General features: G+C 33.3%; 1 protein-coding gene across 1 annotated transcript in view; it reads right to left on the bottom strand.

The window, feature by feature from the left end:
* Positions 1 to 325: 325 nt before the first annotated feature.
* Positions 326 to 25406, bottom strand: part of MCPH1 (microcephalin 1) — a gene marked incomplete at its 5' end in the record, with an annotated part of 45300 nt that continues 20219 nt past the window's right edge. Inside the window, 5 exon segments of the mRNA XM_057375902.1 lie at positions 326 to 1112; positions 7421 to 7527; positions 7530 to 7579; positions 10646 to 10683; positions 23880 to 23992. Of these exon segments, the coding sequence (XP_057231885.1) occupies positions 1014 to 1112; positions 7421 to 7527; positions 7530 to 7579; positions 10646 to 10683; positions 23880 to 23992 (407 nt within the window).

The raw sequence follows: 25406 nt of genomic DNA, 5'->3' as shown, positions 1-25406 counted from the left end.
CAAAGCAACTTAACATGAAAATCAGTGCATATTTTTTTCATAGAAACACAGAAAAGATGAAAATAAACAACATGCTTCTTATTTATTTTTCACATTAAGTTTTACCATTCTTACTGTATTTCCTATATAAAAAAATCAACTTCCGTTTTTTAGMAAAATTTTTAAATTATAATGGATAATTAATTTCTTTAGGCTTGAGAAAAACTACTACAGTTTCCCTACACTTCCAGAACATAGAACTTCTAATCATGAAATAAAGCTTCATGCTGAACATATAAGTTTACATAAGTTACAGATTTAAAAAGAATGCTAAAAAGTTCCTTAACAATTAATAAAATTACAGTAAAAATAAATTTCATGCACCATTAACTGGTCTTTCTTCAAAACTTTGAGAAACAAATCACGGACAATAATTTAGTGTAGGAAAAACTATTGGAATGATTGACTAGTAACCAGCTAGAATTCTACTTGTACTAAAACCAAAATAAAACTCCTATTTAACACATGAAGTGCACTGAGGTTTGCGCAGGTATGCCATGCCCCCACATACCCACTTTTGCACTGGTTCCCAATTCARTACTTGAGAATGCTCATTAGAGGCAGGAAAAATGCTTCATTTTTTCCTACGTAGCAGTTCTAGTAGGCCACAGTAATTTTCCATTGCCCACGTAAGTTCTGGGCCAAAAAAACTGAGTACATGACCTGCAAATCTTTCCATCTGGCAAAAACATGCCTCTCCAGTTTGTATACAGGTACAGATAGAAATAAAATTAAAGTACATTTATACATCAATAAGATGCTGGTTTATTCAGGTGTTAATTGGTGAATCAATATTTTGCATTTTCTACGTGTACCAAAGTTTTTGACACACTTCAAAAAGTAGTAGATGAAGAAGAAAATAACTCCTTACAGTCTCTACTTTAAAAAAATATTTTTCTAGTAGGCTTTCTTATTCAAAAAACCTATTTAGAAGGCATCTCATTTCCCAGATAAACAAAAGAAGGTTCACAAGCTTAAAGGACCATTAAACTTACAGGAGCYGCAGGGAAGCTGGATGAAAGCTCATATGGTTCCTCTGAGATCCAATGGCCTGATTCCAAAGACCACAGAACCTAAAATAAAATAAGTGGTAAATAGAATCTTAATATTTCTAAAACAAACTTTTTGAATGTGTAATTAGAAGTGACAGTGCTGTTGCAATAGATGGTTTGCTATTTCATTTACCCAAACCAAATGATTTGCTGAAAAACCAAGCAATCAGAAAGATACAAATTTCACAACTGAAACCAACCATTGAAATATCAGACATACTTCTATGTATATCTRTATTAAATTTCAAAACATTGTGAGGATATTAGAAAAATCAACATTTTTTTAATCACAATATGTAGAGCAAAAATTTGAAAAGGGAAGTCATAATGTATCAGTTTGGCTCTCTCAGTTCAGTAATTGTTGAACTTCATGAGGCTCCTGTTGGGTCATTTCTCCAGCCAGTCCAAGTCCCTCTGAACAGGAACACCCATCTGGTGTATCAAACACTCCTCCAGTTTTCTAACATCTGCTAACTTGCTGAGGGTGCATTCTTCCCCAGATCATAAATGAAGATGTCAGACAGTATTGGACCCCTACTACTGGCAAGGATTACTCAACTATTGCATAGAATCAACATTACATATATAAATCATCCTAAAATGAAGAATAACTCAATTTCTTTCTCTTTTGCATTCTCCTGTCACTGTCATACTCTAGAGCACAAAAAAAAAAAGACTGCAGAACACTGATTCTCAAGAAAATACATAATCATTTGTGTTCAACTGAACTCTGGAACATGGGATCAATATGGTCTTTAGAGACTAGAAATCCTAAAACTGTGGACAACTTGCAGACTTTCTTTCCCATCAGGGCCAGCACAAAATAGTTAACAGAAAAAATCCATACTTAAAATGGTTGCATTTTCAGTTTCTGAAATACAGTATTTTTAATTTTTTTTTTGGTAAAACTTATCATAAGCATTTGAAAACAGTAAATGATTTTGCACTTCATCCAGCATTTTTTACCAACTGATTTTCCAAACATTCTTCAGGACAGTTTATCATAACTTGCCATTGGTTGACTATAATATTAAAGGCCCATGGAGAGTATGCAAATACTATCCYTCAACTGATAAAAACATCATCTTAATGGGAAAATACAAAAAGACAAAATTCCTGCATTGGCTCTRCCCTTGGGACATATAAATGACATTCTACTACTAATCTGTAGATAGTGTAAATTCTAAAGCACATTCTGATGAAAGATGTGATTTTTTTCCTTATTGGCTTTATCAGTGGTGAGCCACAAAACTTCTCAGATAGGTAAAACACTGGTAACTTCTTTGCCAAGTTTGTTCACTGTCACTAAATTCAACAACTTCTCCCTTTTACTGATATTTCAGCTTCACAAAATCTTCTCAGTAGTTGCCATCTGGCACCTCTGAAGTTAGAGTTCTAAAAAGTAATGTTACCTACCAGTGAAATACCCTGCTGCTCCTAGAGCAAGTGAAGCTAACTGAACAAGAAGCATACATATGCACCCAAAATGGGATATATGCAATTTATCAGAAAGCAAATCCCTTAGCAGTATAATTCTACATCTCTCATATTTCCCCTCAATAGTTCTTTAGCCATGTCAAATAGATGAAGTCTGTTAGCACAGCCATGCACTATTAAACAGTTGTCATTATTCATCTTAGAACAAGCTGAATTTCATCAGTGTTTGAAATTATCCCCCTGCTTGATTCATAGTAACTGAAATATTCTCAAAGTAAAAAAAGTACCTCAAAAAGTAATACCATACAAATGCATGTATTATTAGTTTTAATTTATATTAGAAAATGCTACCTCCACAATTTGTCTATTTCAAGTCTATGAAATATTTCCTGTAAGTGAAGACTAGCATTATATGTACTGAGCATGGTAAAGTTATCCTTTATAATGTTACAGCTCACTAATGGAAAATTCCTATTTGAACAGACTGATAATAAACTAGCAATGCAAACCTTATAAAATGGCTTAATTGTATGTAAGAAAAGTTCTTTTGCCCCAAATCTGTTGCTACAAGTAATAAATTGCAAATTTGGTTTTGATAACAAAATTATGTTCTAAATAAGTTCTGTAGYTTTCAGTCCCAGGTATCTTATGCCTGATGACTTCCAGCCAAACCAGCAACCTCTAATGTGAACTGCTACAAAAACTGGTGCCTTGTGTGACATGACAAGTGGTGTTTGACTTGTGAGGGGAGATGTTCACTTTTGCAAGCTACTGGCAATGAACAAGGATTTTTTTGCTGACAATAAAAAGCAGTATATCTTTAGACKTCTTGCTAAACTTGATTACAAAATATCCAAAGAATATTGTGTTTACTTTTAGAAAAAGAGCAATCAAATATTTGAAAATGCAACAGCTGTACAAAAAGAGAAAATAATTTCTACAGTCATTATATCATACCAAAGATAAAAAATAAGAGTTTAGCACATTAATAAATCAATGAYCTTTAAAAAATATTCTAAACCTAATAATGTATTGCTGTATTCAGCTAAGAAAAGCATAGCAAYTTTTTAAAAACATACAGTTAAGACTGCAACTTAGGATTGTAAATAATAAATTTTAACGTGGTACCTGTGTATATTTTTTACAATTACTTTTAACAGTTTACAATAAGAATATCAAAGCCTCTTAGCTTTCTACTTATAGCTGTATATATTTATTGAACATAAAAGAAACTTGTTAATGTGAATAATTTCTCTTTTAATGACAATATAAATCAACTTTAMCTGAACAAAGAAAATTTTGACTTTTAATAAAATTCATAGAGACAAACTACATTAAAAAAGTTCTTCATAAAYAAACGTGAGCAGGAACAGATGTACAATGCTGTATTACATACACATCATGTCCTTATAGTACCAAAATCATGTTTGTATCAGAAGTAGYTGGAAAATAACCCAAATAGATTAAAATATAAACCCAAAAGATTAGTTATGATTAAGTAATCCTCTTTCATTTTCCAGGCCAATTCTACAGCAACTACCCCTATCAATCCTTGTAGTATTTACAAAATTTTGTTTAGAAATGAATTTTGTTAGTATTAACAAAAGATGGATTAATGCTTGTCTATCATGGTTCTGGAATTGAGTACAAAGGCATCGTATCTACTTTCCAAGATAAAAAGAAAATTAGATACAGAGTTCATGAACAGGTCCTGCAGTAAATAATTAGGTCACCACTCACTAAAGCATTCAGTTTTCATGAAAACAAAGACAAGAGCTTTCCATACCAAGTCATTGCTTCTGACTTTGGCAAATTTTCAACTAGTATATTTTCAGAGCAAAAAAAAATGCTTCAGATTCATGTAGTACAAAAACAAGCTATGATTTGCAGTATTATTCTCAGCTGAAATGCTTCAGAATGTGTGTTTGTATTGAGAAAAAAGAGCTATCTAGAAGTTTTCAGATGTGCAGTTACAAAACAGTTAAAATGCCATAAAGCAGTATGTGATACAGCAGTACAGTATGGATCTGATATGAATGCTGGATACAGGAGTATCAGAAGTTAGGAAAATACAGGATAACATTGAGATATTAAGAATCTATCAGATTCTAGTAGAATATATTCTTGCTGTTCCTCCAAAATTAGGAGGAAGGGAACCAAAATTAGGGAGGGAAGAGGGGGAWAAGTGTAATTTTTATGTGGACTTTTTACAACCTTAAAGAATACTTTCCTTTGGCTYTGGACTAGAATCAAGTTGATTAATCTTGTTACTTCATGCTCAACTCTGGATTATATTATTTAACTCAGCAGCACACAGCCTGTGTGGCACTGTGCTCCAACAAGTGTCCTGCAAGCTACAAATTTAGACTTGGGGAAGAGTTTCCATCTGCATATCTGTATCAGCTACATTCTTTTATTCACAACATATAAAAAAAGGTATATCATCACGTACTCAAGGGTCTGAAAACACATTGTTTGATTAGTTATTATTTTAGGTTTCTTACCTATCCAGCTCACACACTGAATGATCATTTGGTATTTGTCCTTGAATAATTCATCTTGAAATATGTAAATGGAGTGTTATGAAGACTAAATGTCTGATGGTAAATTTGGTATTTCTCCAACATCCAACTTTAAAAATAACATTATAATTTTTTCTCAGAAGAAAAAAACCACTTCATCTTAAATTATCTCCASATTAAATGTCAAAAGGCAGAGGTAAACAGCTTCTTAAAACACTGATAAACATCGTCCAAAAGACAATCATGACTCCTCAAAAGTAATACCATCTTCAAAAATTACTACTAATTTCTTCAGATTTATTATTTGAATTCCCCAATTTGAACTATTTTATCAATGGAAGTATTARTGGTAGGATTGATTAAATTTAAAGGATTGAATAATATAGTATCAATAAAAAGAGAAGATTATTTTGTTTAAATGAAATTCTCCTGACTAATGCTGGCTAAGTAAGGCTTCAGCTTTCTCTTCTCTAGTTAACCAGTTTGGGTAAAAAGAAAGCAAAATGATGCCATTGACACAATTAGAAATAAGAAAAAAATGCTCTTACAAGATAGGATTCAATGATTTAACTAGGTTAACATTAAAAAAAAATCCAAAGCACTGTTTTATTTCAGTGGAATAAATGACTTAATTATTTGAGGGTATGGACAAAATGGGACCCAGTCTCTGTGAAAGGTATAAGCACAGTTATAAAAATATTAAAACCAGCAGATAAGGAGATACTATAAGATCAAACAGACTTTCGATCTAGAGTTCTGAAGTTCGTCTCTAGTTCCTTCTCATGTGTCTCCTAGTWACTTCAGAAATTTGTCTAAATAGCAGCTCAATAAACAGCAGCATCAACATTTGATCCAATAACATCTTCAGGAACAAACTAATACTTGGAATAATTTCATTCAATTTATTGGTATAATATATCGGTATAATATATTGGATATAGATTATCCCATGATGAGTCTACAAGGTAGGCTGTAAGACAGAAGGACAAAATTTGGCATTGCTACCAATCAGTATGGGTCTATGAAGACAAAGGGTAGAYATTTTCACCATGCATTTGTTCACTGAAGTGCACAGCATAAAACAGGTAATGAAATTCTAGGACAGCACTTGTTGGAATAATGATTATCCAAATACTGCCTTATTACAAAGACAGGAAACTATTTTGTGGTAGTTATCTCCATCTCTAGCTATCTTAGCAGTGATTTCAAAGGAAAGGAAAAATGCAGTTTTCATGTTTGAGTACTCTGTTACGACAAAGTAACTTTTAGCAATTATTTGTTGACTTGTTTAATGCTCAATACAAAGCTGAGTGTGGGACAGATAATTCAGTGTATTTAATTATTARCTTCCAAGAGTCATATAGCAGGCTGGAATGGGTCTCTGGAAATTTTCTTCTCCAAACTGCCTGCTCAAATACATTCCTCGTAATGCAACCAAGGATGTTATTAGTCTTCTTTCACCACAAAGGCACATTACTGGATCCTTAAGGCGACCAAAAGTCACCAAAAGTCCAAACCCTCTATTCCAAGGGAAATTATTCACCAAGAATTTCTGAAAACCCTAAAGTATACCACAACTTCAGATAACTGCTGATTTATCACATCGGACAAGATATCTTGAAAACAAAAATGTGGAAGTTTATTTTCTGCCCAATGAGTAAATTTGAAAGTATTTAYAAGAAAAAGGAAATAAAGAAATTTATCTATTCAACAAACCTTTTCTGTATRAGATAAAGAGCTATTACCATATAAATTTCAATATCTATGTTTTATAGCTCTGGAAATGTGAGGAAAGCTGAGAAACTGTCATCTGCAATGTCAGATTGAGTAGTTAATCTCTATTATTACAGTGAGCAATTGAGATAGTTTAAGCCTGGGCTGACAGATATGTTCCCCTTCCAGCTACTWCAATTTCTATTTTGCATTTGTTCCCACTTGCAGCAAAATATCTAACAATTTCCCTTCATTTTTACCAATGCTGGACACAATACATGCTTCAGAACAGAACAGAAATATATCAGGATATAAAAAATTCAATCTGAATAATGTGAGTTGGCTAATGTTAAGCAGAAATTAATCTGTCCAAAAACAATGTATGGGACATGAGTTCGTCATCCATGAGATTTGAGCCTTTCTAAAATACATAATGAGGTACAATACAGGAATATTTTTGTTAGATTAAGCACTGGAGAACTGTAACACACAGTAACAGACCTTCACACAGACCAACCTCATCTAATTTAACTAAGTCTCAGTAAGTCTGAATATTTTAATATTTGCACTGTTGTATGGACAAAAATATGGTTGATATTTCAGCTATACAAAACAAACATAATTTATTGTGAAGTAAAATTGAAAGGAATTTTTTACCCATTCATAAGAAACAATCCAATAACCACGAGCAATTCCCAGCATAATATCCAAGGTACAGCGAGTACTCCCAGCAACTACATGACTTGTTTCACATACATAATTTGAAACAAAATATCTCCAAGTTTATTYACAACCTGAATTACTGTATTTTGCTTCCTAAATAGAAGAAAAGCAAAAAAACCCCATGAAAACCCATTCTTGCTGAATGGAGGGAGGCAGAATCATAAGAGCATATGCACACAACACAAATTAACTGAAATTTATCTAATTTCATTCCCCACTAATAATTTTCTATCCTTTTCTCAATAAGCCTCTACCCATTTGCTASCCTTAAATTCTTTAACCACTCCACAGAGTCCAAACAGACCCTTTTCCATTATCACACAATCACATCTGCTTGCACATCAAAGCCCTGTTGCCCCCCACATTTATCTTGTCTGTTTAAATAAAAGCTTTTGAGRGCAGAATTATCTATTATGTTGTTTGTGTACAATGCCCAGTACAACAGAGCCTAATTCTTGGTTTCTTCYGYARTACTATTAAAAAAAAAMAARMAKTACCAAGAAATATAAACATTTAGACACAGCATACTCAACAGTTTTTCATTAGGAAGCACCAAATTTTCAGCATTTGAATAAAATGCTGCATCTAAATTTAGAGAAAAGTACTAAAGTTCTGTCTGGCTYGCTACCTACACATCTATGCCCCTGTTTCAATTAAAAATTCACTTATCCTTAAATACAATTACAATGACATATATAAAATGAAATATAAATTCCAAAATGGCCATCTATAACAGAAATTCTAATTTGAGCTGCCTACATAGCTGTGCAGGAGCACATAAATATATAACTAWAAACACAGGAAGATCTTGGTATCACTAGAGAAAAGCTGTTGCATGATAACAATTTACTGCTTTTAATAATAATAAATTTTACAATTATAAATGATCATTAAAGATTTGTAAATGAAAACCATATTCTGGTGTCCTCTGCTCACCATACTGATTTGGAAATGTCAGCAACACAAGATAAAATAATTAAGCACAATCATGATCACAGCCACACCTATCACAGTGGTGATCCTTTCAGACARAACATGTAAGTTAATCATGGACACAATGCAAGCACACTCAGAACGCCTCCAGAAGGCTCTGGGGTTGTGTCATTCTCGCTACATTCAACTCTACAGAAAGGGAGTCTGTTAAACTCCCAAAATATCCCAGCTAAAACAAACTGCTTAGCAGAATCCCAACAAAACTGCTAAAAATTCTTCACAGAAATTAGAGCAAACTATTTTTCAAGAAGTTTAAAACAAACAAAAAAAAAAAAGAATAGTGAAAACAGTGTAGCATATCTATCTCACAATTAAGTCAAAAGGTGATATTGTATGTTGAGATACTTAAAAATATCGAATGACTGACCCTCTGGTACGAATTCTGGCCTTGGCTATATAGCTTTGATTGTTACTAGAATAATGCTTAGTATTCCCTTTTAATTTTGCAAGTTTTAATTTGCCTACAAGTGAATGTTTTTGCAACGTTACAGCCCATGGGGACTGGGCCTGCCCAAACTGCATGCTCCATGCTCTCCCTGAAGCTTTTCTTATTTTTCGTGTGTCTACACAAAATTACTTACAATGAGAAGAAAAATTTCTGTTGTACAACTCTTGAATCAAAGACGTCTTACAAAGTGCAGAGAAAACTCAACAGTCCATATTTGAGACAGCTGCAAAACTGGTGGATGAAAATTTACAGCAAAATTTCACTGAATTTTTAATTTAGAAGAATAGGTAGCTGGTKGTTGCTAATCAGTGAGCAGCATTAATATAATCTCAAAACCCAGTGCCATGGAACCACTGAACTAATGAATCTTAAAATATAAATTCTAATGAACCACTGTTGAGGCTGTAGTTACCAGGTAGTAGAACTGACTTTTGACCACTGTGTTGTGTTTTGGAGGACTATTTTTTGTTCTTTAGTTCTTTTAGAAGCAGTCCCTTTCCCTTCACCCTTTTACAAGTAGATGAATGCCTACAATTGTAGTCAGCCAAAAGTGCACTCTTGATAAAAAATTCTGAAGAAAAGCAATTGTTATGCCCAGACAATTTAATTTAACAAAATATTAATTGGGTAGTGGAAAAAGTCAACATATAACAACATAAAAGAAATAATACATTAATGAGTTCTTTAAAAAAAAAAAATTTCCCCAGCTCAGCCAGGATTTGTTCTCCTCTTTTAGGCAGAGCACAGTCTCTGTTTTCCCCTACTGTCTGCACTGTAGTGATGATTTTTACATGCTCTACAGCAATCTTGCATTGCATGACTTGCAAAGTTCATTTTATAGTCCTGGTGTTACTAGTACCCAGTCACACTAAATACAAGAAAAGTATTAATTCCATTTCATGTTTCTGACCTATATAAGTATACTTCTTAATAACTATTGACAATGTTTTACAAAAAAACTTCTGAAAGGATAGCCACTAAGTGCTGTTTTGGAGTATTTATATCTATGTAACTGTCAACATTTAGTTACATCAAACCTGAAACAGATTTGTGGGTAGTATAAATATCTTGAGTTTTGAAAAAGAATTCAAAAACTGTAAGCAAGTGTAGTATAAAATATGGAACCATGTTTTTGTTGGATGTTCTTTATGCTCTAAGACTTTTAAGAGAATGATAAGAGCATGCCAGAAAATTATTAACTCTCCCCCAAAAAATGCAGTGGCAGCTGCGTCTAATGTTTTGAAACTAAGTTGCTAAAAAACCTACAACTCATATTTATTCTGCAACTATTCATATGAAATAAAACATTTTAAACTGATGTTTCATATTATAACTTTTCAAATAGAAATACTTCAAAAGTAAGACAAAAAGGCTAAACGTTGGGCTAAAGCTTTTACTACATACAAYTATTTATATTTCCTTTGGAAAAATTCAAAACTTGCTTAAGATTTTAGTTTTATTGCTCTGAAGYCCTGTTGAACTCACCTATGGAACTACTTCACTCTATACCACAGCAACAAAAACATATACAGTGCAAATAAGAAAGACATACACGTGTATACATGTTTCTATAGTTTCTAAACGGAATACAGAATGAAATAAAGTGCAGAGCACAAAGATTAATTTCATTTTCTATAGGCATAAAAAACTATCAACATTATCAATTATTAAAATTTAATTAGAGAGCTGCATAAAGAGTCAAAATAGTCAGTACTTACTCAGAAGACATACTTGTCATAACTAGTGTCATTGTTGGCTAGAGACGTGAAAGAAACAAGAAAACATCAAAAATCTGAAAACAAATCCTTTGAAAAATACCTTATATTAGAACATGCTATATTAAAAAGGTGCAAATGACTTAACAATTATAGTATCACCCAGGGAAGGGTCTGTACTAATTAACACATTTACAAGAAAATGTGTAAAAGAAAAAACTAAGCTTTGAAGACATGGAAGGGAGGAAAACACTTCAATCATGTTTTATGCCAAAGCATTTGATATAGCAGAAGACAGAAATGTAAGTTTTTACTAATAAAAACAAAAAGCAAAGGATTTGCAGCCYGAGATGCCACAGAAATAAGGACACTATTTGTCTTCTGGCTTTTCCTTTTCATCAGATGGAAAGGAAAAGGCAGCAYACCTACAACAAAGGAAACCTGTAATTTAAAATTTCAGTTTCTTCCAAAAGAAAGGCAGAAACTGGCTGGGATGTTTCAGAAACAAGAGTTATTGTATTTATTGTAAAACATAATTTCAATAATTTTGGTCTTATTTTGACAGTATATATATTTCTTTTTTTCTAGCACAACTTGAGTATTTGAAGCCAAGGTTAAGTAAACATTCTTTCACTCTTTAATATTTTCTAGTGAATAAAAGTTGTTCAAGTAATATAACTCACAGGGTATACTTAAGGAGGGCAGCAATCCTCAAACCAGCAATTCTGCAACACCYTAAAAAGCACTCTTCCCTTCTCCTGCTATACCCCCCACAGCTTATGTGCAAAGCAGGAATGTTTGCCCCATACAGACTTTAAATAAGCTTGGGAAGAATTAGCATTACAGAGGTCAGAAGAGGAGGAAGTTCATCAGCAGTGAAAGCCTCCAGTATGCACAAAGGCAGGACTGAACATGAATTTTAGCAGTATCAGAGAAATACATTAACTACACAGAACATGGTCATCAAAAAACATATATAAGAAGAKGTTTTGAACACTTTAGCTAAAAGTAACTTGTAGCTGAATAAATACACACAAATATATATACACAAACATTTTAATTCTGTAGAAAAAGGAAACTGAATTTTATACAATGATTTCARAAAACTGCTCCTAATTTTCAAAATTACTATATTTCTCCAGATTGCTACTACTCCATATGAAATATTAATTCCCATTTCTGSCCCCCTAATATATTATCACAACCACAAATGCTAAGCTCCCAAAGTCCCTGCTAAAATTCAATTTCCATTCAGTTATGTACTGAGCTGAGACCACAAAAATATTATGAATTGGGAACACAGGAAAAAAAACCTCAGTGCAACTCCTTTTACCCAGTAATGAATCAAAGAACAGAAGAGAGAACTCTGATGCAATTCCATCAAACCTCTGTTATCAGTACAGAACTGTTATCTATTGAGCGACCAAGCAACCTGCCACATTTAAGAATGAGTTGGAATMACCTGTGTAGACTATCAGCCTAACAGAATGTAGATTGATAATGTATACCATGACTGTTCATTATGTGAACMCTCTTTGCATAAATAGAACACAATTTAGATACCATTGACAAGGTAGATATTAAAGATAACATAAGTAGTAGTCATTTCAACGTACACATGGTAATTTCATTCTGTGGCTTGTAAATTCAAAAAACACAAAATCCAGATACTATTTAAGTCTTCTRAAGCAACATAATGCAGCATATTCARTGATTTTTTAAATTTATGATAAAAATGCACTCAGCCCACACTATAAAAGCTCTACAATACKTCATACTGAAAATGTATACAGTGGGAAAATACAAACCAAATCAATAATAAAATGGAATAAAACGTCAAAAGRAAAAAAGACCAAACTTTTGCATTGAAATGTTTGAAAGAAATTCTATGCAGTAGTTTTGGAAATGCAAGTTTCCAAATTCTAACTTGTTGCCAGCAATACTTACTGATGATGTCTTACTCTACTGCTAGTTTGACAGTTGAAAAGAAGATAATATGCACTTATCTTGATAAAATTTGGTTCTATTCTTAGCCAAAAGAATTTCTACTGCATTATTTCCAWCTCCAAATAAGCAATCACATTTAATTGCTCTTGGAAGTTCCAACTCAATTCTACRTTGGCATTTTACATGCACAGAGTTTGAGCAAAAATAATGACAATACAACAATATATATCAAATACATGTATCATAACATGAATATATTAGTATTAAGTTACATAAACTCAAAATTTGAGAATAAACACTGAAAAAGACATCTAGTAACATTGAGTAAGGGTTCTAGTGGCAAAAGTACTGCACATTACTGTACAGGTTAGGTCAGTTGACTAAAATCAGATGTGGGAACRCATACAGTTGTGACTATTTGCCTCACACTGTCTTACACRTTGTAAGATCTGCATAAACTCATGAGCATTAATCATGATTCTGAGATGTAACAGCCTGAGAAGGTAAAAAAGCAAGCCTTAAAAGCAAGGTTTTGCTTTTCTCTGTCCAGTCTTTCTGGGTGGAAATCTCWTCTACATTGAATGTATCTGTTTCAGCATGGCCATGACATTCTCCTTTGGTACCTGAAGCAAAGCCTCAYTGCCATCACAATCAAGTTCCTTGTCTAAAAATCTGGAGTTAAATCCACACAAAGGAATTGCACTGGATTCTTAAGGGTTTTTGTACATATCAACTCTAAAGCTAGATCCTGATGTGTCAGTTCAGAATACGGAAAAAAAATCCTTCCTTGCAATTTTTTATAAATGTTACGAAATCATACTAATCATACCACWATTTTTGCCAAATGTGGGTTAAAAAGAAGTAATACTATAAACCAAGGCCGGAGCAGCTTGAGATCCTACAGCTGCTTCTTCAGCTTCAAAGTAGAAATGTTGATTAGCAGTTATACTTTGTCTCTAGGTAGGTAAAAATACTGGATCCACACAAATTGGGAAATCTACAGCCTGTCCTGACTTTACCCTACAAGGTCAACCTTTGAATTGTAGTATTTATGTTACAACACATTGCATACRAGATGGTACACTGAGTGTTCTGAACAAATGCCTTGACATTGCACTTAGAAGTGATTCTAAGACTCAAGAATGCAGAAGGGCGCACACAAAATGTGGAAATTAGAAATAAATTTAATTTCTTCCAAGCTATTATTTCATTTGCATTCAGAACTGCATATTTTTGCAAGTTAAAGGTCATTTGYTAAGCAGACAATATTTTGTTTTATTGCTTCAATAAGACAAGYGGTTCTCTTTAATTACAGTTACCAAGTGGAAAACTTAGCCAAACTGTGTTCTAATTTTCAGTTCTACATTTTTCAAGTTAATTGCTTTCTCCCCCACCTCCCGCTATGCAATTTTTCTTCTGTGCTTTTTGTGTCTGTTTTATTTTACGTGTTGCTTTTATTGGGAAAAAAAATGAGTTACCATTTACTTTTCTGACCAGTGRAAAGACATCTGGTGAGCATCATTATGAGTTCTAATGCATGTTTGTAGCAGGATTATTATTAATAAACACTGGAAAAGTTGGTATTAAGTTAACAGGTCCTTTTATTTACCATTAATCTRTGATTCTTGAAGAGTTGCATATCTGTACTCTAAATCAGAAAACACACTTCTTTCTGAATTATTTKTGAGGTCTGGAATACAGACTTTGTTATAAATGACAGCTTCAGCTTTCTTTTATATATTTCTTAGAAGCACATTCTTCTAATRTAACTTAGAAGTTACATTAAGCATTTCTTTAGTGTCTGCCAATAACAAGATTTTCTAAGTCATCTGAAATATAAAACATTCATTTCAGTAGCTAGAAGGAAACAGAATTTCTAAATCTCTCCAGTGCTTAACAGTGATACTTCCTGTATGTTAAGGGATACCACGAAAATGGTATCCAACCTCAAAATGTATTCTTTCTCTCTTCTAAATTTGAGCTGGGGCTTCTAGGAGGTGAAGGAGAAGAATGAAAAAGTCCTGTTTTGTTTAGCCTGCTTCTCAAGAAGATGAATTCAAATTTTGCTTCCTTAAGCATGTAATGAATTTTTTTTTCAGAAATGACAAATGAAAATAAGACCATAAATTTTTTTCCAGACTAGTTCTCAAGAATAAAGTGTATTCATGCAAAGAATTAATTTGATAGGAATAGGTTTAGATTTGTGACTGGTTAAATTCAGCCTATGTATATCAGATCTAATTTTGTCTTTGGGTCAAGAACCCAGGCCTCAAATATTTTTCAAGAAATTATTACAACCAATAACTAGCACTTTTAAATTGTATATTACTTAGTCCAAGTGCTCCTCTTATGTCTTAAACTTGATTGAAGTTCTGAAAGAAATAAGCCTCAAGAGTAGTCTCAAATTCAGATATGTGGTTTTTTTTTAGTGGAGTAAAAAAATATCTTCAATTTCAGAACTCAACAARATACCCTATGTGTTTTGGCCAATGCACAAGAGATAAAGAACTTTTGGTGGGAGGGAAGGAGGCAGGAAAAAACAGTGCATGTGTGAGCAAATAAAATATAAATGAGAGTATATTATACTACCCGTTTTGTAATCTTCAAATCCCTTTCTTCTCTGGCTATTGTAGGTCCATCAGATGGTTCTGAAATTGGTTTAGTACCCTTATACTCAATTTTAATCTTTTCAACTGTATTTTAGAAGTAATAACCTTCAGTCTTTTTAGTGTGTGAGCCAAAAGACAGAGCTGTGTGTAGCACAGGAATATTAAAAAATCAGATTAATTTCACTCTGCTTGTATCTAAGAATGTTGTAATGAGGACCCAAAACTTGAAGGCTGTTTTTAGAAACAATTTATAAGTAGTATTACATTAATTGTTTCAAGTAATTGTGGCTCATGGCTGAAATTAATTGGTAATTGTAATGAATGATTACTAATCATTACTGTATTTTTTAAACAGCTATTATTCAAAGCTGTAATTTACTTTCTGGCTGGCCTTTCTCTTATCAGTCCTTTGATACTGACATTTTTCAAGTTTTCTCTGGCTGCAAAAGTCAATTTTAACTGTCATTTCCTCATCAAATATAGTACCTCTGCTTTGGTCCTAGAAAGATGAAAAAATGAGCCGATCCTAACGAAGTCCAATATTGCCATGTGGAAAGTAGGCCTTTATAAGACAGAAAAATTAGATGGCATCACAGGTGCCTGGGCATAATATTTCYTTCACTGTTTTAGACTTTTCAGACTAGCAGTGTCAAAGTTTACATGTTTTCCACATTCAACCAATCACAGCTAACAACTACATTTAAGAAAAATAAAAAAAAACAACCATAGGGATGCAAGACTTTGTAGCAAGGGATAGCTTTCCCAGCATTCTGGAACTTTGAAGGACAGGTTCTATATTTTTCATTAATCAATACTTGYTGTCATTAGCAAAACTGGAGACCAAAACACTTCTACATCAATCAGCATGACATTATTTTCATAATTTCTACAAGCATAGGCAGTAGTGAATCTCAATCCAATGGGAAACCCAAGCCTTTCCAATAGGTACAAATTAGGGATTGACTTTCTGATCAGCATCACTCAGGAAAAGCAGCCGACAGTTCTCAACTGTGTTTTACTATGAAAGTTTCATGGCTATACCATGTGAAACTTGAGGAAATCACAGAAACAAAGAATATACTCACTTGGAAGGCACCCACAAGGATCATCAGTCTGGCCCTGCACAGTCACACCATGTGCCTGAGTGTGTGGTTCAAACACTTCTCAAAYTCTGCCAGCCTTGGTGCTGTGACCACTTCCCTGGGAGCCTGTTCAGTGCCCAAATACCCTCTGAGTGAAAAACCTTTTTCTAGTATCAGAAAGAGACAACAAGATTACCAGTGTGACAGAAGTGAACCTCAAGAAGTGGAATGCTAAGGGGAGGAAAAAGCTACTTTATAGCTCAGATTCTAAAGGAAGATGAAAGCTCAGGTGAAAGAAGAGTACCTCTTCAACGCAAAACTCACAAGACAGGAAAAAGGGGAACCAGGGCTATCATGGGGCAATACTGTTTTGCATTTACAGAGAAAACTCATATGGGCAAGCAGAAACATTTTATAGACAATACTAAGGCACAAATTAATTCTGTCATAAGTATCAAATAATATCCAATGTATACTCACCTTCCCAAATGATCTGTGAGAAAGCCATGCAAAGATAATATTTTTCTGCTGAAATTTTAGGCAACATGAAGTTYTCCCCCCTAGCTCAACCTCACAAAGGTTAAGAAAATTACTTTGTACTCTTCTATAATTAATTCCAACAAAAAATTAAGTGATATGGGATGAATCTTCTTAATTGGTCCAAACAAAAAAATTATTTACCCTTTCATAATGATCCAATGAAGTGAACAATGCCTTCAGACAGCTGACTTATGACATTTGCAAGCACATTATAAAGCTTCAGGTGAGTTACCCTACTGTGAGAGAAAATAAAAGAAGCCACAAAGGTAGTAGGCAACAGTGCAGTAGCTTCAGCAAAATTAATKGTTTGATATTTAAGACCTCGTAAGCCATGAATTCTATTTTTGGTCATGATGGTTGCCACCCATGATCCATTCATTAGAAATTAATGTTTGCCTCAGCTACTTCATTGGAGACATCAGTGACTCATTAATTCTGCTCACAATGGGTTATTGGGCAGAAGAACTGAGGACAGAGACACATTTCCATTGCACAGGCTGTAGGTATGGAACTATTTTAAGAGGAAAAGAATCATTTTGCATCACCCCAACTGTTATATGGTGTGTTTGCACAATTATTAACATTGTGGGGTTAATTTGGGTAGTTGAAATCTTCTGAAGATTGTCAACTATGCAACTATGAGTAGAATTTGAGGTAAAGACATTCTTGAACATATTTGCAGCCCAAAAGACTCAGGCCAGGATTTATGTTAACTTTGTGTTAAGATCCAAGATTGCAAACTTCAGTAAATGCTTTGMTGATGATAATCAACAACCTGACTTAAAGCTTTATAGCACTTCAGACCATATGATACACAACTGAACAACATTTATTTCACGATTTAAAGTGCAACAGCAATATTAGGAAGTGTAGAATAATATTTTTTTTTAGAACTTCCCCAGATTTTTCTTTTAGAATCATGAAGGATTGTGATTTAATTATACTTGAAGAAAAACCTTTGAAAAACAAAAGATTTTTGTAGGGCATATGTAATGTGTTGCAAGATTTTTTCCTATTTGACTGATTGCATATTTATACTTCTGTTCCACACAGATTTGTTTGTATGCTCATAATTCAATTCTACAAAGATCACACCAATAATCTATCAAATATTTAATTTCAATGCAGAAAAGAATGGTGATATATGTCAAATTATTAAAAAAAAACCTTAATGAAGACACAAAATGCTGATGAAATGAAATTTAGGAAGTCCTTTGCTCAAACTGATTTTCAACAATTTTCAAGAGCTGCAASACTATAATTTAGAAAGGAGGCCCATTAACAAAAGGATTTCCAGTCTGTAAAGTCATTCCAGATTCCAGCAGGTCTATGTAGGGTGTTCTTTTTTCCAAGAGCTAAATTAAAAAAAAAAAAAATAAAATTTAAGCAGCAGTTGCTTTTCCTCCTGATAGTTTCTGATCTCAAGAGGGAAAACAGTTGCAGTTTTACAGTTACTCTCTGCCAAGCCAGCTGCAGTCCAGTGGATTGTTTGGTTTTCTGGCATGATGGTTATGAACACAGTGCACCTCAAAACTGGAAAAGAACAGCATACACACATATCTTCCACAATGAGGTATGCTTCATGCATGRACTCTATGATCTGACTTCTTGCACCATGTTTATGTACTCTTCCCCCCTCATGCTCTGAGCCAGAAAGAGCTGCATCTGCTTCTTGCACCTAAGCCTTCCTTTCACCATTAAATCCAAGAATGCCATAGACTTTTATTTAAAGGGATGGAGATGACATGGATGTACTTCAAATAACTTGAGATTCCAAGATGTTATTCTTGGTGCTTATCCTTATCTGCCATTCACCATGGATAGATCTTGAGCAATTTCCTACTTGCCTAAAAGTAGTAACAAAAAATATGTYCTGACTTTATGAAAAGCCTCATAAAACAGCCTATTAATCAAGTCACTAAATCTAGCAATCTTCTGGGGAAAAAAAAAAAAAGAAACAGTCAAGTTTCTTTGGGTTTGGTTTCTTTTGCTTAATTCTAYGAAGACAAAAAAATCAAAACTCTCCATCTACTTAAGCCTCTATGTTTTCTTTTAGAAGAAGGTTCTAAAAATAACCAATATGTTAATTTGTTAAGYGAACAGAAATTTAGTGACAATTTTATATAAAAACTTGAGCAAATTCAATTCCTGCATCTTTACTATCCTGCCTGTTAAGTCAACAAAACACAGTCAACCGCCTCTTGTTTCACTGTCACAGCACACTTCCAGTGTTCCAAACAGCAACATATACAAGAGTGTGAACACCAGCTGCAAGTGTCCMTGGAACAACAGGAAACAGCTTGAGCTGAGAGGAGCTTGTGCCTTTTGCCATAGAAAGACACTGATTTAAAAAGACTTTTTTAAAATTAAGAAACAGACCATAGCATTTCTGTAAGCATTCCCAAACAGCTAATATGAAACCTGTCATAAAGAGAATGATTTCTAGGGACCCAAGGTCATGAATCAACCCACTAGGTTCATCTAGAGGAGATAATCCTGTCAGGAATGGTAGCATCCCTGAGGGGTGATAACAAAGCTGTTGACATTCGGATATGGCCCAAAGCATGCCCTGTAAGGTACCGAAGCAGTTGCTGGGASTATGGCTTCTGTCCTGGAAGCCCTCAACTTGATGTGGGAGAAGTGTGGGGAACAAATTCACTAGCTGGATAAACTCCAGAACCAGAACTGCCTTGCAAAGTTTGAGTGAAAATAGTCATGGGATTAATYATACAGAAGTATTTCTAAAACTGTCTCCAACCATGGGTTTCATAGGCATCCTTCACAGTGCTATCCTCTGACACTCCATTACATCAAGCATTTTCCCCAGACCAAAAAGGTAGGTAGTTACAGTTACAGTTACAGTTTCTTCATTGTTAACTGTAAACAAGCTTGAATGCTTCCACCTTGTGCAGTACACTGTCCTGTTCATTTGTGTCTCAAAGTCAGTAACATTTCAAGTATTGGTATTTAAAATATGTACTTATTCAAAGCAACTACAAGTCAAAACTGGAAGGAAAACACAAAACGATGCTGTCCCTTAAACCAACATGATCTGTTTAAGACAAGTCTATGAATACTCATATAAAATATAGTMATAAAGTAACATTCCTGAATGTCTGGCAAGATGCATCATGTTCTACAGTTACAGATTTTTCAGGATATTAAAATTTGTTTTGCTATAAATAAAGCAATCTTAAAAAGGATTGTAATAACAGGATCTAACTACGGCCTGCTTCATACTATTTGTTCCACAGMATGAGCTTGGACTGCTTGTAAAAATCTTCTTTCAAAAAATCTCAAAAGTTCCATGTTGATAAATGTACCTTTGCCCAAATCCAAGAGCTRCATAAATATGAGCCAAGATGAATCTGTTTAAAAAGAAAACTGAAGGAATTTCAGTTAAGTCCATACTGTCTTATTTGTGAAAATATCTTTTTAATTATTCCTCATGATGCYTAACTGTTTTTTTCACTTGGTTAAAGACATTCTTCTTTAACTCAGAAAACAGTATTTTAAGGGTTTTTTAAACTTTAACATTTATTCCAATTGCATTTCTAATAATGTGAGTCTCTTAGACATTCGAAAAGACATCCATTACTTGTTATATCCCGCTAAAACTATAMAACAAAATTTTATTTGGATAGAAGYRGCAGTTAGCTGGTTAATAAGAATGAGACTGATATTTTTTTAAGTACAAAGTATTTACATTTGTGGCACGCAACAGGCACTGTGAAAAATGCAAACTTTTTTGTGACAATAAACAAKGAAATCAACCTCATATCAACAGCTCGCCCCTACTTGTTTGAATACATTTTTGGCTTTAAGATTAATTTTRGTTATTTTACTTTGTCCTCYCTCCCCATGCAAAGCAACAAARAAGTATGTATCCAATTTCATGGAATAATTGAAAAACACATCACAATGCATAAAGGGTTTATTYTATCCCTGCAATCTGGATTTCTAGACCAGGGAAGCCACCTGCTGACATTCACAAGCATTAATTGACAGTGTTTATCCTTACCAACTCTGTCTCAAAATTAACAGTCAATTTCATAAATTTGTCTGTATGTGCTGCCATTGAACACACCAAAAGTCCTGGGCTTGGGGTGGTGGTGTTTTAAATCCAAAAATCTTTTTCCTGAAGCCATTAAATCCTACTTATTGTCTCCCARCACACGTACAGCTGCCATTATAAACTGTTCCGTCTTCATGGCTTTTGCTGAAGTACAATTTTACGCATACTTGATTAGACATCTTCCATGTTAACAGTACAATAAGCACACCTATATCAAGAGTGTAGATAAAGAAATTTTGAGTACTTTAATCTAAAATTGTGATATACAAGTATCTGAACAAAGTAATTCTTGGTTTTGACTTCAGCTAAAACAAAATGCAAGAAACTCAACCTGCATAAGGTTTTGAAGAAAACAAAAGCATAGTACAATAACACTGCAGAGAAATACMGAACCTATGGCTTGATTTGTATTAAATAAACTGCAAATGAAAAATTGAAAGAACTATGGAAGTGAATGTTAACACTTACAGCTAGTCATATTTCCTACAGATACTTTTCCATGGCTTTTTTAATATTTACTATCGCATAGTGAATTCCAAAGGCCTACTGACATACATTCGCTGTACTGAATGAGTTAGAATTGTAGTGTTCACTGTAGCATACACCACAGTGAATGAGTTGTAACTAAAGTACAAGAAAAAGTTTCAGTKTAGATATTATCTGGGAATTATATTCAGCAAGCATCTAAAATATTTTTAAGGAGGCATTAGATTTCTAACCCTTATTCTATTAAAAAAAATAGCTGTCATTTATATAGCTGTCTCTTATTTTGGGAAGCAAAGTAATGAATTTAACAGATTGCACTTGCAATGGATTCCCAGCAATATGGTCTGTCTGAAGATTCACATAGTCACATTTGTRGAAATGTTTGTACATTGAAAGTATCTAGGAAATGCCATTTCTTTTGCAGTTGTGTTTTTAGCATAAAATTTAATTTAAAATTTAAATAAACATAAGGAAATTCTTCATGATGCTACAATTCAATACAGTAATATTTTAACAAATACTTGTGCAATTTCTCTCCCAATGGTTCCTTTAGGCAAAGGAAACTAACTAATGTTTTCTAACTTAACTTTTAYATCACATAACAAAAGTTAGCAAAAYATTGCAATATTTAAGCTGTAGCCACTGGAAAAAAGTATTAAATAAAAATGGTGTATAATGTTTGGTTGTTTTTAGAAAGCTTCAAGAACATGTTCCAACTGGTACTAGAGAGGTTTTGCAACATAATTATTTACAAAAATTTATACAGCCTGGTTTTGTTCAAAACAATATTATCTTAAAATTTAAAATTTTCAGTGCAACAGTCTGGYTGCCAGACATAGCACCTGGTTAATCACACAGCACCTTTTTGTGGAGTTTKTCTTTACTTTTCAATCAAAGCCCTGTCCTTGCCCAAAATTGTCTCTATWTCAATCTGCATAGTCAAGCTGACAACGAAAACCTTTAAAATTAGTTTTAMAAAGCATTCATGACATGAATGAAACTATGCACTGCTATTTTATTGATATTTGAGTGAAATTGTGTTATCAAGATGAAATGGGCGGATAAAAGAAGCCATCTCAACACACTGAATAGGAATTTTCTCCAGTGCCTAGTTAAACAGTGCTACTGTTAAACACCTCACAGAGCAAACTTTGCAAACAAACAGCAAGTAGAACCATTTAAAGATACCTCTGACTGCAAGGCCAGATCTGAAAAAGAGGACAATAAAAAAGAATTTTATATTGTTTTTTGTTTCTCTTCAGTATTTAATCATTATGTTGCGATTTTAAGATAAATGAGTCAAAGCTAGCACTGATGTATAATGCTCTTGTATAATTTCACTGGAGAAGGAATCAGTACCAACAAACCTGACAAATCTCCAAGCACACATTCTGAAAACAGCCTTAGAAAGAGTCATTGAGAGTGGTTTGTAGATTTACATATAGTAGCTTTAGGCAGATTTCTGAGCTAGAAAACAAAATTATTCTGGAGAGATACTTTAGCCTAAAGAGTACTATCCTAATGCTTCTACAGGACAAGGATCTGGAGTGAAGTGATTTACACATTTTACATTCTAGCTATTAATTTTATAARTAATACATTTAGGAMTATAAAGGAAATAAATATTTAMRGGAAGTAACRAGTAGTAAGATGCAGACAAGTCAAATAATCATTTTAACCCAGAGATAATTGGTCYATGGAGATTCAGGAGGTTTAAAAGGTTGAACAACTTAGTAATTGAACCTGCACAAAACTTTTACATAAAAAAGTATCAAAATCTGTGATCACTCTGAAACTCCAAAAATACCTACCAATGAAACACCTTATCTCATACAGCTAACTATAGCAGACATCCTTTAGTGCTTCAAAACTTTCCATTCTCAAAAGAACTAAGCACTCATTTCAATTATGACTTGCTACTTACTGATTAAAAAGTACTAATATTTATTTTCCTGATCAGTTTTATATTTATTTAAAAGATTTTTACAAAGGAAGAACACTGAAAAAAGATTCAGTGCTGACTCAATCCTCTCTCCCTTTTTGACAGCGAAACGTGCTCAAATACTAAAATAAGAAATTTAGTTTTACCAGAACCTATTAGAAAATCTTGCATAAATCCTTCTGCAAAAACATCCACTGGTGATGATCCACTATAAAACAAATAAAAAAAACCTGCCACATTTAGTAACTCCTCCAAAAGGGACAGGCATATTTTCAGGTAACTTCAGTGGCTTTTCAGCTTTATTCATTTGAGCTGGCTTACCAGCCTCCTTTATAATGTCATTTTGACACGGACTCTGTCACCACAAGTTACCTGAAAGCTGACTTTTATGCTAATACACCAAGATCATTACTATAACATTTCAAGAAAAGTGTGATACAGAAAAGTTTTTAAATTGATACTCCAAAGAGAATGATTTTTTKTACATACAAAGACACTCAGTAATGCTCCATGAAAAAGAAAGAGCYTAATAAAGCAAATGTCCAGTTAAACTGACCTTTTGGAGTTTTCTAGCTTTTCTGAAGCCCCCAGTGTGCTTATTCTTTCATTCGTTAAAAACTTTGCAAGAGCCATCAGTAGCATGACATTCTGAGACTTCCTTTTCATCACCTAGAAACCAAATTTAGAAACTTGAAATGAAAAATGCAATTTTATGAAATGAAACTGCCACCAATTATTTTATCATAGCACAGTGCTATGTACACTTAGGATACTGCTTAATAATTTGTACCAGTGATTTTTTCACTGTATTTCAGTTAGGGAAAAGGGATGATACTCAAGCATCTGACTTCATCTTTCAGTATCAAACCAGTTGTAAATGAAAACCATATATTAAYTACAAGTAGAAAATCTGCTAAATTCTTTCTATTTGTTACAAAATGTGCAATTTCTCTGCATTAGAGATATCTCAGTATGAAGCATCAGTGGCTAATTTCTCTTTCTTATTGAAACATCAATGCTTTTTGTACACACTTTGTTTACATAAAACGACCTGAAGGTCTGAAATTTGTTTTCAAATACTTTGCAAACAAATCTAGCAAGCTGATACTGCACACATGCAGGCATATCAGACCTATTATTTATGAAAAGACACCATCCTTAAGAATTCACTCTGTCAAAAAGCAGTGTTTTTCATTATGCATTTTATGAATTACAGAATTACGTATTTAATTCTTCAGCACTGTCAGTATGACTCTTATAAGAATTAAATAACAAACTTCTGAATCATTTGAGAAATTAGTTTGCCTGCCTAAGATGAAAAATTGATCTATCTTTTAAACAATTAAGTTTTAATTACCCAAAATTTAAGATGATTTTTCCCAAATGCCATTCAATAAAGTCTACATTAGAGCATTTGTGAATTTTTCACTTCAAAGAAATTGATGAAGTCAGTTAAAGGAAGTTTAATTCATGATTAAAGTGGCCTAAATTTAGGTCCTGCTAACTAAGTTTCTTTGATTACTTTTGGAAAATACTGACGATAACTATCCCTATTTAGTATGCATATATAACTAAGAATAATTTGTTTTTCCTCCGTCAGCTACATAAATGAGGTGACAAAAACAACATCAAATTACAATCCATTACTGATTACTCATTTTAAAATTATAATCTCTAAACTAGTCAAAATTTAGTACAGTAATTTGTGTGTAATAAACATAAACCTGGGTTTCAGGTAAAATTGTTGATTTAAATTMATATTTAAGTACATAGTAATATGTAACAAAGAGATAACTAATAACTATGTTGATTTTATTTAGTGTTGTTTTAAGACCCAGAATTTTTAATCACTGAGGAAGACTGTTGGCAAGTAGAAGAGAACTTCTTGCCACACAATAAAGAAAAAAAACCCTACCTATTTTTATGTGAAAACCAGAACTTTTAAAGATGTATTTCGAATCCTAAAAAAAGTAACRACCACAGGACTGCATAAGATGTAAGGAGGTCATGTATTCCACTGCTTTACCCAAAGTAGTCTCTGTTAAATTCCATGAAGTTACTTCAGGTACTGTAAAAGGAAAGT

Source organism: Malurus melanocephalus, unplaced genomic scaffold (genome assembly GCF_030028575.1).
Source record: "Malurus melanocephalus ecotype Western Australia unplaced genomic scaffold, MMel_1.1 scaffold_263, whole genome shotgun sequence".
Taxonomy (NCBI): Eukaryota; Metazoa; Chordata; class Aves; order Passeriformes; family Maluridae; genus Malurus; species Malurus melanocephalus.
This window is presented reverse-complemented; position numbering and strand designations above follow the sequence as displayed.